Source organism: Hevea brasiliensis, chromosome 17 (assembly GCF_030052815.1).
Source record: "Hevea brasiliensis isolate MT/VB/25A 57/8 chromosome 17, ASM3005281v1, whole genome shotgun sequence".
Classification (NCBI taxonomy): domain Eukaryota; kingdom Viridiplantae; phylum Streptophyta; class Magnoliopsida; order Malpighiales; family Euphorbiaceae; genus Hevea; species Hevea brasiliensis.
In genome coordinates this window covers 373,907-392,280 of record NC_079509.1, presented here as the reverse complement: position 1 = coordinate 392,280, position 18,374 = coordinate 373,907, and the positions used below count along the sequence as shown (strand labels likewise).

The 18,374-nt window shown below is 34.3% G+C and overlaps 1 protein-coding gene across 3 annotated transcripts; it reads left to right on the top strand.

Annotated features, from left to right (window-relative positions):
- Positions 1-6,214: 6,214 nt before the first annotated feature.
- LOC110671361 (histone acetyltransferase HAC1) lies at positions 6,215-18,371 on the top strand. Of its 3 annotated transcripts, none has more exons than XM_021833799.2 (17): positions 6,218-6,542; positions 7,138-7,402; positions 7,875-7,989; positions 8,242-8,539; positions 8,620-9,120; positions 9,245-11,034; positions 12,274-12,570; positions 12,661-12,939; positions 13,813-13,941; positions 14,166-14,366; positions 14,475-14,617; positions 14,711-15,023; positions 15,203-15,342; positions 16,248-16,326; positions 16,485-16,877; positions 17,339-17,556; positions 17,676-18,371. In XM_021833799.2, exons 2-17 carry the CDS (start codon positions 7,206-7,208, stop codon positions 17,788-17,790), a joined length of 5,208 nt encoding a protein of 1,735 aa, XP_021689491.2. In that variant the 5' UTR covers positions 6,218-6,542; positions 7,138-7,205; the 3' UTR covers positions 17,791-18,371. The 3 variants fall into 3 exon arrangements, with proteins under 3 accessions (XP_057995404.1, XP_021689491.2, XP_021689492.2); XM_021833800.2 differs by having other exon boundaries at positions 7,121-7,402; XM_058139421.1 differs by lacking the exons at positions 16,485-16,877; positions 17,339-17,556; positions 17,676-18,371 and having other exon boundaries at positions 6,215-6,542; positions 16,206-16,315.
- The last annotated feature ends 3 nt before the right edge of the window (positions 18,372-18,374 follow it).

Sequence of the window (18,374 nt, the reverse complement as noted above, 5' to 3'; positions counted from 1 at the left end):
CCCTGCTTATCTGCATGAGTCTAAAAACTGATATACATCATCTGACACATCATAAGTACCAGGCACCAACTTCTTGAAATTAATTATTTGTTTGTAAGGTTCCCCTCTTGGTGTAGTGGGCTGCTGCTGTTGGGGAGGGTGTACCATATACTGTGCCATTATATCGATGGTTCTCTGCAATCTAGCTAAGGTAGCTGCCATTGGTCCATGGGACCCTGGGCCATAAAAGACTATTCCTGAATTGGTGGCGGTTGCTCTTCTACATAAGTACCTCTAGGTCTCCTGCCCTGCCTCCTTAGGGCAGGCGCCTCATCCTGTGCTGACACCTCGTCTGGCACATCCCGTTCTGGTGCAGTGGTAGCTCTTCTGCTTCTACGCATTTTCCTGAAATTCAGCAGCATTAGCCCACAAAAATTCAAAACGGCATGTTATACAGCTCTATAGACTCATATTTATACACAATTATATAAAACAGAAACTATAAGCAAAGATGACAATGCAAGGATGAATGTGGACCCTATTCTCTGCATGTGACTCATATTAGACTCTTCCCAAAACTTTAGACATATATTCCCTATGAATTTGGAGCCTAAGTTTTGATACCAAATTTGTCACGACCCAACCTATGGGCCGAACCGGCACTAGAACCTAGGCTAGCCTAAAGCCCCCGAGACCCGTAGTAAGCCTAACTATTATTCAACCCAATCCTAAGGCCCATTGGGCTCAATTTCAAGAATTCAACCGGACAGCGTCCGACCATAAAATGGACCGTTTAACAGGGAGTTTTTGACTCGTCCAACCTGTAAACACAATATATAATAAATTGGGGAGCTCAGCTCACCCTCCACATGCTCATAATATAAAAAATCCAATGGGAGCTGAGCTCCCTCATCCAATCCAGTCATACATGCAATTAATAATCTTACAAATTTAACACCATATTATATTACAGACCCAAATTAATTAAAATACTCCTAACACATGCAGAGTCTAAAATTTAACTCAATTGTACAAAATATAATAAATACTACTAATTGATTTGCGAAGAAGAAGAGCAGGTTAGTCACAACAAGTAATCCTCCTATAGCCTGAAAAAATAGATGAACAGGAGTGAGTGTTTGACTCAGAGAGTAAAATACTAATTTTAATTACAATTTCTATAGCTAACTAAAGCTAATACATTCTAAGGTATGGAATGCAACATCATCATAATTTTCATACAAACCACATCATAGCAGTAAAAAGGTAATTTAGAGCATTCGCCCACCCAACACTGTACCAACGTACATATATGGGAGCTGATCCCCTATATAGCTCTCTTAATCAAACCTCTGCCAGCGAGTGTCTCTCAAGCCGGACTTTCACTTAATAAATCAAATGTGGGGTCCCAGCGAGTGTCTCTCAAGCCGTGTCTACCCGTCCTGTCCATATCCAATATCATATAACACGCACGCCAATGCACGCACACTGCTCCAAATTACCACAAACAACATTCATGGCACTTCATCAATTATGAATACAATATAAAATGTGTCTAGTGTTTAACTACATAGATACATAATTATAAGTGATGTATGGGCATGCTTGAATATATAATAATATCGAAATTATAATTAAAATTAATATTTTACTCACAAACTTAACCGAGGTCACTGCGGAGGCTGGACGGAGGAGTAAGGCTGTCTTGGCTCACCTGATAAATTTCATTGAAATTATTTAATATATTTGACTTGATACAAGCTTGAAAAAGACTAACGACATCCTAAGTCGTGCCGAAATTCTGGCAGAGTTTTCCCTATACCTAGGACCTATCCAACCTGCAAAAGGGTTGAAAATGCACTTCTATATCCACAATCCACACATCTATAATTCAATCACATTGCATGGCCCCTCTTGGGCCCACCTAAATAGTCAACAATTACAATTTGAAAAATTACAATTTAGTCCCTATAATTACCCTTTTTGCAAAAACTACCCAAATAAGCTCTAAAAATTCTAAAACTTTGCCTCGCTGTCCTTAGCAATATTATAGAGCTAACGCAAAAGGAATTCTATTTTTTTAACTTACCACGAATATTTTATAGATTTTTAATCGAAATAAAGCACTAAATAAATAAGAAAAATGAGGGTTCGTGTTTACCTATGCCAATTCCAACCCTGAAAACACGTCCAGGACGTCTGAAAATGGTGGTGTAGCCTATGACCTCGACCAAATTCGGAGACTTTTTTGGTAGCCTGTCTTCCCAGTATAAAATTACAGACCTAAGCAATTGTTGAATTTCCGCGAATTGAAGGTACCTACGCGAAGCGTGTAACACGGGGGTTAGTATATAATTTTTAAGGAATTTTCTAAGCTTATTTAATGCTCAGAAAAATAATGTGAAGTCTCGTGGGACCCACTGAAAAATGGTTCGGAAAAATTTGAAATGGGTTTTGCCCCAAAACTCTCGACAAGTGGAGCACTTTGGTACTCTTGGATTTTTGGTAGGGTTTACAGTTTTTGAGAAATTTAGCCTAAAATTCAAAATGGGCTAAAACTTTCCGGACAAAAATTGGACAACCCGCTTAATGAATTTTAATGTTCTTGGTGTCTATGGAAAACTCTCGAGGTGTAGATAAGTTTTGGCATAAGACCCGGTCCAATCGGTGGCCAGATCGGTCAAATTTTAGTCGGGAAGACGAAGCGGCGCGCGCATACAGGGGTGGGTTTTAGGGGAGTGGCGGGGGAGGTGCGCCGGCTAGTTGAGGAGGCTGGGGCGGTGGTTGGTCGGCAAGGGGCAGAGGGAGGAGAGAGAAAATGAGGAGAGAAGGAGAGAGGTCGGGATGCGCGAGGGAAGGGGAAAGGAAAAAGGAAAGGGCTGGTTCGATTCGACCGGTCCGACCCGATCCCGTTCGATTCTGCCGGTCTGATTCAGGATACAAAAATTTGAATTTTTACTCTGCCCTGTGATCGAAAACGAGGCCCAAAAATTCTGAAAAAATTCTAAAAAACTTAGAAAAATTCGTAGAGTTCAAATATATTTTTAGTTTTGCCACGTAATTTTTAAATTAATTTTTTAAAAATCATCAAAGTTTTATATTTTCGAAAAATCGGACTTGATTTCTAAAATATGAAAAATTTCAAATAATTTTTCAAAATTCAAATAAAATAAAATATTAATATCTACCCATAAAATAATTAATTTAAAAATTATGAGTGTTACATATAATACTTTAATTAATTAAAGTAATATAACTTATTAATTTTATTTTTTTATAATGTTTTTAATTAACTTTAATATATTAATAAATAACTAAATTTATTGACTATTGAAAATAACATAAAATAATAATATTATATTATATAAAAAATTCAAAAAGGATTATATAAAATAAAATTAAAATCATGAGTTTATATAATGAGTAAATTAATGTACCATACACATTAAGGTCAAAACTAATATTAGTAAATGTTCTAATAAAAATGTCATTGTATATTGAAATTGAACCTTGCGGTCTTTTGTTTATTTGAAGCTAAATTAAAGTATTCTAAATTAACAACATTACTTTTTTGAATTTAGGCCTAAATTATTTTGTATTATTAGTTAATAAAAAAATATACAAAATAATTAGTAATGAGTATAATATTTAGACTTATTAGTTAATAACTGATATAATAATTAAACTTAAGTATTTTATGTATATCACTTAATGAAAAGATATTCTATATTAATAAACTAATTTAGCCCTAATAAATTAGATATAAATTTTTTTTATAATATTTTGTCAATGGAGCTAGTTAATACCCATTAATAATGAGTCAAGTGGGGCCAAACTCGACAAAGTGGCCAAAAAACACTCATTTAATATCAATGTATCAACATATCAGATAAATTATTCATTTGAGTAAGCAATATAGTTGATGAGCCATTCATCTGAATAAATAAATGTGGTGCAGATAAATTATCCATCTAAAGCTGATAAATTATACTTTACCTGAATAATTTACGGTTGAATCATCTTCTAATCAAATAATATATGACTGAACTATATGTGATTAAATAATATGCAGTCGAATTATTTTATTATGGCCAAACCATGTGTGATAGAACAATGAGTGATCAAACAATTTTCTGGCCAAAATCGTGTGTGGTCGAAATATCTATTAGCCAAATCATATGTGATCATATTATTTTTAGGTTGAATCATATGTGATCGAGTTACTGATACAGTTTAGCCCATAAACTATTTAGAAACTCAAATTAATGGGCCAAGTGTATATATATTTTGGAAAACAATGTGTTATATAATTAAAATTTTTAAACTCATAAAATATTTTCTTTAAATAAAATTTTCTGAGCACATCAGAAAAATATATTTCATAAAATAAATAAAACATTTTGTATTTTTTTTTCTCTAAAACTTTTATTTTTATCAATCCCAATACTAAATAATTCCATTAAAGTGTGGATGCGAAAGAGGTCAACAATGTATATATATTTTTAACATAATCGTATAAGAAACTTGTCAAAGGATGGTTAAAAGCCATGCGCTCTACCGGCTGAGCTAAGACGGCTTCTGATGAGATATAGTTATTAACTTTTTGTTATTGTTTTTGGAGCTCTTTGACATAATTTAACAAGAGAAATTCTCATTTCGATGTGTCATCAAAATAAGAAATTATAATTTTACTCCCACCCTATTAATTGATTATTATTCATTTAATTTTTTATTACACTTTAATTAAATATTAATTTTATAAAATTTTAAAATAAATTAAAATATATATCATTGTTAGAAAATTAGTTTTAAAAAAATTTACTTAATTTATAAATAAAACAATAATAATAATAATAATAATAATAATAATAATAATAATAATAATAATTCATTAAATCTTATTTTTTTACTCTTTATTATGCTGTTATGCAATAATATGATATTTGTAGCTGTTCAATATTATCAATACTATATTCATAAAAAAAAATTAATATCAATAGTATATGAAAGGAATATGAATATGTTGGTAAAAAATTCAGGAATTAATGATAATAATAATAAATATTATTTGAAAATTATGATAACAATAAATATTATAAATACAAATAATGAATAATTAAATATTTAATATATTTAATATTCATTTATATAAATAAATATTGATTCATTTTTATTTATTTTAAAGATGAGATTGAAATTAAATTGCAAACCGTTCACTTTAAAAATTTTTAAATGAAATTTTTTTTTTTAATAAAGGAGTGTTCATTTCAAAACTCAATATTTCTGTTTGAAAGTAAAAAAAAAAAAATATGAAAGTAATTTAAACATAAATATTAAAATTTATCGCAATTATAATGTTTTGAACTAATCATATATTATTGTCTATTTTTAACTCATTGTGAATTCATAAATTTATTTATTAAGCTTTGGTCTCATCTGATTTTAAATTGTGAAATGTAATTAAGTAAATTATATTTTTAGATATATTTTTATAATTTTCTTTATTTCCAATATGAGAAGATTCATTGTTTTCCCTGTTCATATAGAAACCGGATAGCAAATCTTAGTTCTAATTGGTACATAAATTATTACGATGAAAACAACATTAATACAAAACATAGTTATTATTTAAAAAATTATGAACTTAAAATATATAATAAAAAATTGCAACTAAAAATTTTAAAAGATGAGATTGATAATTAAAAGTCAATTGAAAAACTAAAAATCCTTGTAGCATCATCTAAATATTTTATTACTAGTGTTTGTAGAGAATATTTATATAATTATTAAATATTATTATAAATAAAGATATTAATATGTATATAGGAGAAATTATTCGTTGCTCTCATAGAATATGTTTATAAAGTACATGCTTTTTTCTAACATATATTTCTAACATATATATGATTTATTTATTTCAAATAATAACTATGAATATAAGATGTCCTTTTTTTATACATTAAAAATATCTTATAAAATTTCGTTTACATTGTTATTATTATTTTTTTAATATTGACAAGTTGAACGTGCAATCACCGAAAATCGTGGATAATTAGAGGGGCATTTGCGTCACTTCAGCTACAAGATTTAACATGCGACCGCAATTAACATCCCCAAAATTTCTCTCTTGTTCATATGCATTTTTTTGGTTATTGTATTTTTTTTTTTAAATTTATTTTAATAATAATAATAATAATAATAATAATAATTATTATTATTATTATTTTATAATTTTTTTTTTTTTGGCATTTGACGAAATTAATCCCCAATTGAACCCAGAAAGCAAGAACCTCCAAAAGATAATTCAACACTACCGTCGACTCCCTACCGTTATTGTTTTCGATTCGATTGCAAATATCTGCTTTTTCTTCTCATCTTTTTATTCTAGTCTTCATCTTTAATCGTCATCCTCTGTTTTGGCGTAAACCGTAAACAGCGAGCGTGTTAATTCGCACGTGCGATTGGGCAGACGTCGACGATCATCATTGTTTTGTAAAACCTACGGATTTTTCTCTCAATTCGAAGCTCCGATCGCTGTTATTCTCTCTCAATTGCACCTTCAGGTTCGTTAGGGTTCCTTCCCCTCTTCTTGATTTGATTTATATCGATAAGCTAAACTAACCTAGGGTTACTATAATTAGTCTTATCATTCTAATTGACTTTTTTTTTTTTTTTTAATGCATTCAATTGCATCTTATTCTACCTTCAATAGACAATACACTTGTCCAATAGCTTTCAAAAGTCAATTTACGTTTTTACATTATTGTTTTCGACTTCATTCTACTTTTCTTCACTCTACTTGTCTTCCCCTTGCTTCTATTGCTTCCTCAATTACGATTTTTAAGTGGCAAAATTAGTTTTTCCAAGTTGTGATAAATTCATGGCAACATAATTGCCCACATTCATTTCAGTGTTACTCTCTTTTTAATTAAAGGGGATTATGTTATACAGCTTCTTGTCCTTTTTTTAATTATATATTATGCCTGTTTAGCTAACTAAAAAGGCTTTCATTCTCATGCTTATCAATTTATCGTCCTTCTCTTAACTTGGAACTCTCTTTCTCTAAAGAACATAATTTGAATTGAAATTGATAATATTTTAAAATTGTTCCTGTTACTTATTACGTGCACTTGCACTTAAGTTTTACTTGATTTAAAGGTGGACATTTGGCCCATACTGTTGGAGTTACAGCATCATGAGTAGGTAATAGGTAAGGCATAAAGGAGATGAATGTGCAGGCGCATATATCTGGGCAGATCTCTGGGCAGGTTCCTAATCAGTTGCCCCAGCAGAATGGGAATCCGCTCCCTGCTGCCCAGTTGCAGAATTTAGCTGCTGCTAGTGGTGGAGTTGTGACTTCTCCTAATATGTTCACCATGGACCCTGAGCTTCATAGAGCTCGCATTGTTATTCGAGAAAAAATGTAAGACATCCTTTTTTTTCCCATCTACTGTGAATTCCCAGTTATTTCTATTTAATTTACCATAAAATTTAGATGAAAGCTTCATTACAGTTTAAGTGGCTATTGCCTAGACATACCACATCATGACATTAGTTTAGCTTATGATGGCATAGTAGTTTATTTGTACACTTTCTTTCTCTCCTCTTTATTTTATTTTATTTATTCTAGTTATTAAATGTCATCAACTCTTTGCTTGAGTGGCAGTCTTGTATGAGCGAACATAAAAATGTTAAAGCCAATATTGATTACCTTCTATGTTAGGTTCCTAAACTTTCTTGCTTTGGTATATAATATTTTAGTAAGACGTTGCTGCTGAAATTTCTCTTTCATTTTTTGATCTGTTCATGGCTTCAGTTGATGTTATAATGACGCGGGAATTTAACCTGTGACCAATATGTATTTATTACTGACTTATATTTTCCATCCTTTCTAGATTTGCAATTATCTTACAGAGGCAGCCTCAGCCAGTTGGTGAACCACAGAAACAGAAATATAAGGATATTGCAAAACGCCTAGAGGAATGTTTATTTAAAGCTGCTCAGTCAAAGGTTTCTTGCCCTCATCTTTTAACCCTTACTGTATTCTATATTTGTCTTGACTGTTATCTCATTAGTTATGAAATTAAATTGTACCATGGATTATTTACTTTTTGATAAGTATATTGAATTGAATTTCATATTTTCATTTTCTTAGTCAGCTCAGTGCAGATGGATTTTTTTTCCCCTCATTCCTTGATTGTTCCTCTGTATTTTTTTAAAAATTCTTTTTATGCTTTACACAGCAGTAAAATTTTGTTGTAGGAGGACTATATGAACCTAAATACCTTAGAGAGTCGTCTTAGTTGTCTGATCAAACGCGCACCTGTGAATAACCAGAACCAACGACATGTGCAACTTGTTAATCCTTCTTCTTCCATTGGTACCATGATACCAACCCCGGGCATGTCACACAGTGGGAATTCCAACTTGATGGTATCTTCAGTAGATACCATGATGATTGCTTCCAGTGGATGTGAGAGTGTATCAGTGACAACTGTGAATACGGGAAGCCTGTTGCCGACTAGTGGTTTACATGGTGGTTCCTTCAGTAGATCCGATGGTATATTTGAACTTTATAATATTAATTATAAATGTGCACTTGTTTACTTCAGACCAATGTTACAAAAGCTATGCTTGCAGGAGCTTTGTCTAATGGATATCAGCAAACACCAGCCAATTTTTCCATTAGCTCTGGTGGGAATATGTCATCCATGGGTGTGCAAAGAATGCCAAGCCAGATGATTCCAACTCCTGGATTTAATAGCAATAATAATAACAATAGTAATAATCAATCTTATGTGAATATGGAGTCATCTAGTAATGTTGGTGGTTATTCAACTGTTGAATCTGCAATGGCATCACAGCCACAGCAGCAAAAGCAGTATGCTGGGGGTCAAAACAGTCGCATACTGCAGAATCTTGGCAGCCAAATGGGTAGCAATATTAGATCTGGATTGCAGCAAAAATCCTATGGGTTCTCAAACGGAGCTCTAAATGGTGGAATGGGGATGATTGGGAACAATATACAGCTTGTGACTGAACCTTGTGCCTCTGAGGGCTATATGACTGCCACACCATATACTAGTTCACCCAAACCATTGCAACAGCATTTTGATCAACAACAGCGGCAAATAATCCATGGTAACATCTCTCTCTCCTTTCCCTCTTCTTTTCCTTTGTTTTGTGAGATCAATTATGTCATTCTTAAATAATGTTGCTTTATTTAAGGACATAGCAGCATTTAATCACAAACATTTTGTTTCAGGTGAGGGATATGGAATAAATAATGCTGGTTCATTTGGATCTGGAAACTTTTATGGTGCAGTAACGTCTGTTGGATCAATGATGAATGCTCAGACTCCTGTGAGCTTGCAGCCCACGTCCAAAACTCACTCACCTGTGGTAAATAATCAGTCAAATTTACATGGAATGCACCAAGCTGCACATATAAAACCTCAATTAGTTGATCAATCTGAAAAGATGAATTTTCAGTCTCCAATACCTTCTAGGGACAGCGTCCTACAGTCTAACCAACAACAGCAATTTCTGCAAAAACTTCATCAATTTCCACAACAGCAATTTGTTCAGCAACAATGCATTAAAAAGCAGCAAAACCAGCAGCATCAACATCTGTTTCATGATGCTTTTGATCAGTCTCAGCTATCCAATCCTGGTAATCAGGTGAAGTATGAGCCTGGAGTGGAGCATCATAATGAAGTTCTGCACTCACAAACCTCTCAACAGTTCCAAATGTCTGAGTCGCAAAATCAATTTCAGCAGAATGTTGTTAAGGATCATTCTCGGGGTGCTCAAAATCTCTCTCTGCCATCTGGACATCATGACATGTGTTCATCATTGGTACACAATTCACAGCAAATGCAACAGATGTTGCATCCACATCAATTGGTTTCAGAATCTCAAAGTGATTTTAATTGCCTTCCTGTTGGAACACCATCAGATACAATATTGCAGGGTCAATGGCATCCTCATTTGCAGGACAGAGCTGGCATCCCTTGCATGTCACATGAGCAGCATGTCCAAGAGGATTTCCATCAGAGAATATCTGGTCAGGATGAAGCTCAACGAAATAATTTAGCTTCAGAAGGTTCTAATATTGTTCAAAATGTTCATCCTACAAATGGTGTCATTTGTAGATCTGGAAGTGCAAACCGAGACCCACAGTTCAGAAATCAGCAGAAGTGGCTCTTGTTCTTACGTCATGCTCGCCGATGTACTGCTCCTGAAGGGAATTGTTCAGATGTTAATTGCATTACTGTGCAAAAGCTGCTGAGACATATGGACAAATGCAATTCATCTCCATGCCCATATCCTCGATGCCATCATACCAGGATATTGATTCATCACAACAAGTACTGCAGGGATGCAGTTTGTCCTGTTTGTATTCCTGTCAAAAATTATATAGAGGCACAAATGAGGGCACACACTCATCCAAGCTCAGATTCTGGTTTTCCTAGCAAATCCAACAATGCTGGTGATAATTCAGCTAAATTCATTTCAAAAAATCCAGCTGTTGTTGAAATTTCTGAAGAACTGCATCCTTCCCTAAAGCGCATGAAAATAGAGCAGTCCCCCCAATCTTTTAAACCCGATAATGAAACTGCTGCTGTATCTGCTTCTGTAACCACTGATTCTCACACATCTCAGGATGTCCAGCAGCAAGATTACAAACAGTGTGACACTGGTATGCCAGTTAAGTCTGAGTACATGGAAGTAAAGTTGGAAGTTCCTCTAAGTTCTGGACAAGGGAGTCCTAGTAATAATGAGATGAAAAAGGATATCATGGATAATAACAGCCAAAAGCCTGATGGTGAATCTGCTGTACAAGATGAGTCTACTAGTTTATCAAAGCAAGAGAGCGTCAAAGTTGAGAAAGAAACTGATCCAGGAAAGCAAGAAAATTCTGGACAACCTGCTGATAATGCAGCTGGAACCAAGTCTGGAAAGCCAAAAACAAAGGGTGTATCACTGACTGAACTGTTCACACCTGAACAAGTCAGGGAGCATATTATAGGCCTCAGACAATGGGTTGGCCAGGTAAGATTACATCTTCTATTATTCATTTTGGATTTCTTTTGAATGTTCCCCATCCCCATGTTCACCTTTTTATTCTTCAGCGCATGCACATGTGAAGTTTTGATAATTTGTCGTTGTCGATGTAATGAAAATAGTGTATTCTTGCACTCTGTAACACATAATCATTTAGTTGTTACGCAATTACTTGTCTTTGGGGTTGAGATGAGATGAAATTGGTTGTAGAAGTTACATTCCCTTGGTGGCAAATTCATCAAATGTTTTAGAATCTATTCTTAGAACACTAAATTGTGCTATTGCCATTACATATTTTTTTTTGGGGGGTAATCTTAAGCCCTTTTTTGGTTATGTAATCTTAGTAGTGAGCTAAGGATGCCACCTTTTTTTATATAGTCTGTCAATGGATAATGTACCATCCTAGATATTGTGGTTATATAACCTGTTAACATTGCGGTCATATATATCTATGCATATGTATCAAAGTCTCCTTCTTTTTAATCATTTCCCTGGTTTATGGCAGAGCCTTTCATTTCCTTGTTTGCTGTAATTAAAATATCAAAACATATATTTATGGTAACTGCTTGCAAGAGCCTTTCTTCCTTTTGATAAAATAAATATATGATGGAAAGAGAAGTGCACCGCCCAAGTACATAATACATTGGAAGCATGTGAGACTTCCACAAGGTAGAGAAAAATTAAAGACAACATTATCATGTTATGATGTAAAACGTAAAAATTCACCAGAAACTCTGGCGAAAACTGCAATTTTACCTTAAACACAAGGAACAACTTCTGTAGCAATACTAGTTATTAATTCAATCCTAATCTTTAATAAACCATCCCAGCATGCTAACATATGAAGTTAAGCACGCACAAAATGACTAAATATTGAGAACCAGGCCAATATGAGTCTCTTGTCTCTTCCAAAAAACAATGTTAAATCGTTGGTCTATATTGTTTTCGTGTAACAACAAACTCTAATAGAACAAATTGTGAAAGATTGAAAGTCTTATTATTTTTTACAGTGAGACAAATGTATGCAATTGACAAGCTTATTGTGTATTATTCTCTTTTAGTAGGTTGTTACTTGCATTTGCACCTTTGCCTCATTAATATGGTGCAAGCATTTTCACATGACATTATTTCTTTTATTTTTAGTAGGGAATCAGTTGCTGCTTGCATTTGTTGTCTGGTTTGTGATTTCTTTTATTGTTAATAAACATTTCACTTTTCTGTGTACAGAGTAAGGCAAAGGCAGAAAAGAACCAAGCAATGGAGCAATCGATGAGTGAGAACTCTTGTCAATTGTGTGCAGTTGAAAAGCTTACATTTGAACCACCACCAATATACTGCACTCCCTGTGGTGCGCGCATTAAGCGAAATGCAATGTATTATACTGTGGGAGCTGGTGATACACGGCATTACTTCTGCATTCCATGCTATAATGAGGCTCGTGGAGACACTATTGTTGTTGATGGGAGTGCCATCCCAAAGGCAAAGCTTGAGAAGAAGAAAAATGATGAGGAGACTGAAGAATGGGTGTGTCAATGCATTGCCTTGCTTGTCGTTATTTTGCATGGTAATTTCAAATAAATTGACTTACTTTCTTGTCCTATGATACTCATGCAGTGGGTTCAATGTGATAAATGTGAAGCCTGGCAACATCAAATTTGTGCTTTATTTAATGGTCGAAGAAATGATGGTGGGCAAGCTGAATATACCTGCCCTAATTGCTACATATCAGAGATTGAAAGAGGAGATCGTAAGCCTTTACCACAGAGTGCGGTTCTTGGGGCCAAAGATCTACCACGAACAATACTTAGTGACCACATAGAGCAACGATTATTCAGGAGATTGAAGCAGGAAAGACAGGAGAGGGCCAGGATTCAAGTAAAAAGTTATGATGAGGTGATTTATTTATCATGTAACAGCTTTGTGATATTTTTTGACCGGATAATACAAGCCATTGATTCTAATGCTACTTGCATACTGATGGATGATCAGTGAATGAACTGTTCATACATGCCATATTGCTACAGGTTAACTTATATCTAATATAGGCTTGTGAAATTGAAGTGGTACTAGATGACTGATTCAAAGATGATAACATTAGTTGGTCGCTCTAGAATTAGGCAATCCTGTCTGCTTGGACTAAAAGTTCTGAGGTGATCAACTGGGCAACATTTTTTACATTGTAGCAAATTTTCTGATCTAGCTGATGTCTTGAAGCGTTGAAGTAGAAATATTTGTCAGAAACCATTTTGTTCTTTTAATAGGTGTGGTCTACCCCTTTTGTATCTCATTGCTAAGGGCATATATGGGCTTGAGGTTTTGGTTTTTATTTGGGATTATCTTGCGAACTTTTACATACATGATTGTTCTCCCTAGTAGCATACTTTTGCATGCTGCATATTGTAGGGAAAATTATGGGAAAAAACCCCTAAGATTTGATCTAACATGCACATTATTCCCTCCTTTTAAAATAGGAAAACTTTGGTTGCTGAATTTTATGAAAATCAACATTTTGATCTTTTATGGGCTAAAAATCTGAAGACAATGTCGTTTTGGTTAATACACATCATTGTACCACAAAAGGAAAAGCTTTTTCACCAAAAAAGGAGGGAATGAAGTGTGTATTATGTCAGATCTCAAGGAGCTTTGTTTTTGATTTTCGCCAAAATGTATTCTTCCATATTGCAACTACTTTACATGCATGCTATTTAAACCTTCAATGTATTATGATTGCTATATCTAATTTCTATAAAAATGTACAATTTAAAGGTTCCTGGAGCAGAAGCACTTGTAATTCGAGTTGTTTCATCAGTTGACAAAAAGTTGGAAGTGAAGCAGCGTTTTCTTGAAATTTTCCGGGAAGAAAATTACCCAACCGAGTTCCCTTATAAGTCCAAGGTATGCAGGAAATACACTGAGTTCATTGTATTATCTTTTATTAGAGTTTAAAGGATTTGATCCCTTTGGGCTTTGCTCAGCTGGTAGGCTTGAATGAAAATGTTTTAAACTCAGAATATATATAAACTCTGCAGAAGAGCATTGGATGCTGTTATATGCATAAGTAATAATTATGATATGGTGGGCAATGAGATTAGTTTATTGACAGAAAATTTTTCTTCCAGGTGATTTTGTTGTTTCAGAAGATTGAAGGTGTGGAGGTATGCCTATTTGGCATGTATGTCCAAGAATTTGGATCAGAATGTCAATTTCCAAATCAGCGCCGTGTCTATCTGTCGTATCTGGATTCTGTGAAGTATTTTAGACCTGAGATTAAAGCAGTGACAGGGGAGGCTCTCCGTACATTTGTTTACCATGAAATTTTGGTTAGTTCGAAGTATTTGTTCATCTTATTCTTTTAGAATGACTATTTCAATGTTTAAGTTGGTACTATTATTATCATTATTGACATTTATAACTGTTTCTGTTTGCAGATTGGATACCTTGAATACTGCAAGAAGAGAGGTTTTACGAGCTGCTATATATGGGCTTGCCCTCCGTTAAAGGGTGAAGACTACATATTATATTGTCATCCAGAAATCCAGAAAACACCAAAATCTGATAAACTCCGGGAGTGGTGAGCCTAACATCTTTAAGGAGAGATCAATATATTGCTTTTAAATTTTATTTTTCTTATCTAACTCTATGAGTTCCCTTTTTTTTTTTCCAGGTATTTGTCGATGCTAAGAAAAGCCTCTAAGGAAAATATTGTGGTTGACTTAACTAATTTATATGATCATTTCTTTGTATCTATTGGTGAATGTAAGGCAAAGGTAACAGCTGCAAGGTTGCCATACTTTGATGGTGACTATTGGCCTGGTGCTGCAGAGGATTTAATTTATCAGCTTAACCAAGAAGAAGATGGCAGAAAACTGAACAAGAAGGGAACTACCAAAAAGACCATTACAAAAAGGGCTCTAAAAGCTTCTGGTCAGTCAGATCTTTCTGGTAACGCGTCGAAGGATCTGCTACTAATGCATAAAGTAATTTTTACCTCCTGTATCTTACACTTTATAATAATTCATCCTGGTGAATTTCTTTAAATAGAAATGTTTGCTTGATGCAATGTTTGCTTCCAGATCATTGGAGCTCTATTGCACTATTACCTTAGAAATTTGCATGATTATATATATTTATTCTTATAAGCCACCTTCTTCTTCAGCTTGGTGAGACAATATGCCCAATGAAGGAAGACTTTATCATGGTTCATTTACAGCATTGCTGCACCCACTGTTGTATTTTAATGGTATCTGGAAACCGCTGGGTTTGCAACCAGTGCAAAAATTTTCAGATTTGTGATAAGTAAGAATTCTTAAATCTTTTATGCTATTAGATGAGATATTGTAGGCAAATTTTTTTAAGAAAATATTTTATTTATGTTAGTGAGCATGCTTCCAGTTGATGTTTAGAACTTAAACATTGTCTTACCTGTAGTCCTTTTGTTATTTCTACTTGAATGTTGTCAGTCTTCCTCATTGGTGCCAAAACATGCTTATCTCAAACAAATTCTGACAATCGCAACTTAATTGGTGTCACTTCACTTTTATCTGGTTGTATTTCATATTTATTATACTCTAAATTGTATTTTCATACATCCATTTCCCTGCCTCATATTAGATACTTAAAATTTTATGGATATGTTATGTCTATGTTGTCCAACTTTCTGTGCCATGAAACATTAGTGACTTTATCACTGACACTTGATAGCAATTAAATGAAATACATTACCCTTTTCTTTGTGGCCATAATCTGTGTTGTTTGACTTTTACACACCATTATCGATCTCTTAGATAGAAGAAGAAACTTAAGACTCCTTCGTGTATCTTAAAATCTTTTATTTTATTGAAAAATATTCTCATTTTACACGAGGAAACAGCACATTACTTTTTCCTTTTTCTTTTTCTTTTTTCGTTTCCATGGAAATTAATTTTTTTTCCTATAATCTTGTAAAACCTTTCTAATCAGTGCTACCTTGGTTTGATAATAAGCATTACTGTTGGCTTCTATGATCGTATTTTTTCCTTTAGGAATTCAATTACATGATTCTCATCCTTTTTTCTTACCTTCTAATTTTTTCTTTTTTCCATTTCTTCCTCAGTACTTGGGTGTTTTAGAAATCCTCTCTTAAAAAATGAGGTGTACAATTTTGATTTATTTTCTTGTAGCCACTTCTAATGGTTCTGATGTCTCTGCTTCCGTTTCTGAAGTTGTTACGAGGCTGAACAGAAACGTGAAGAAAGGGAACGACATCCTGTCAATCAAAGGGAGAAACATGTACTCTATCCAGTAAGTTGCTTACTCTTAGACTATCTCGCAGAATCCAAGATTCTATAATAAGTGTTGCCTTGAAACTTTAATTGTGTTTCGTTTTGTTCCCTCCCTCACCCACTTCCCCCTCCTCTCCCCCCTCTATAACTGAAAAACATCAATGCTAATTTTTGCAGGTTGAAATCACTGATGTACCTGTTGATACAAAGGATAAAGATGAAATTCTTGAGAGTGAATTCTTTGACACAAGGCAAGCATTCTTGAATCTTTGTCAGGGAAATCATTATCAGTATGATACTCTACGCCGGGCTAAGCATTCCTCAATGATGGTCCTTTACCATCTCCATAATCCAACTGCCCCTGCTTTTGTTACAACATGCAGTATATGCCATCTTGACATTGAAACAGGTCAAGGTTGGCGCTGTGAAGTTTGCCCTGATTATGATGTATGCAATGCTTGTTACCAAAAGGATGGGGGTATTGATCATCCTCATAAGTTGACAAATCATCCATCAATGGCTGATCGTGATGCCCAGAACAAAGAAGCTAGGCAACTAAGGGTTTTACAGGTAATTTTTACTCCTGTCTAATATGCTTATGGCATTTCCCCATATATTTTCTATGCTTCCCTTGCCCCATGAAATGCCAATGAGAAAATACCACATCATGAAAAAGTTGGTTTTTATCTCTCTTTAGCTTGAAATTTTAAAATTCAAATTCATGATGTGGTATTTTTTTTTTTCTATGGCTTAGAGCATTCCATCTGGTGTAGCATGTGGGCAAGGTTTTTTTTTTTTTTGAAAGAAATTATGAAAATGATCATTCCACTGGTGTTTAAGATTGAGTAATTGTTTGAGATACTTCATTTTGAATGTGAATAATTTGTACAACATTACTTGTATCCATTTTATTGGGTCTGCACATTGAAGTGGAACTGGTAAAACAGTTTATTTGACTAGTGACTTTTTTTTTTCCTCAAAAATTATCATCTTACATTGGACCTAATCAAATTTCATACTTGAAATTGCAGCTTAGGAAAATGCTTGATCTTCTGGTGCATGCATCACAATGCCGTTCCCCGCAGTGCCAATATCCAAATTGTCGTAAGGTGAAGGGGCTTTTCGGGCATGGGATTCAATGCAAGACACGTGCTTCTGGAGGTTGTGTTCTGTGCAAGAAAATGTGGTATCTCTTGCAACTTCATGCTCGGGCCTGCAAAGAATCTGAATGCCATGTACCACGTTGCAGGTTTATAATTCAACCTTGCATAATAAATCAACAAGTTGCCATTTTAGACCACACCCTGAACCCCCTGATTTTTGAGAATTGTATTTATAAACTATTGACAAACTTTTATGTTCATTCAGAGATTTAAAAGAACATTTGAGAAGGCTGCAGCAGCAGTCTGATTCACGGCGAAGGGCTGCTGTGATGGAGATGATGAGACAGAGAGCTGCAGAGGTTGCTGGTAACTCTGGGTAACCATTTTGTACATATTAATATGGTTGTTTTGGAGGTAAGGCTTCCAGATAAAGAGGGAGGTAGACCATATGTTTCTCTGCTTCTCCATCAGGCACTGCTTGGAATTAAGCAGTTCAGGAAAAGTAGCAAGGCATAGGTGTTCAGAAGGGATAAGCATACAATAGTACAGCATATTGGTTTATGATCATGACTGTTAGGGAACAATTTTTTTCATTTGTCTCCAGAGCTTATTTTCCCTACAAAGAAAGCAAGTGAAATTCATCGGCCGCCGCAGCTGCCTACTTCATCATCAGCAGCTAACTATTTCCCTCAAGAGTATAGGATTACTGATGTGTGCTAGTCAGTGGCGTAATTTGGTGATTCTTTGATTTTATCCTCTTGTATCAGTTTAATGCCATCCTTGGTGGCGAGTGTACTATAATTGTTCTAATTTGTCTGTGAATGTTTTTCTTACAAAGGAATGATGGAGGTTAGTTTTGTTACCCTCTCTTGCTCTTATTATTATTTTTTTTAATCCCCGCAAATATTTGACCCATATTGTCTTGTTATTAAAAGTTGGAAGAAATAAGTATATTCTGTAACTG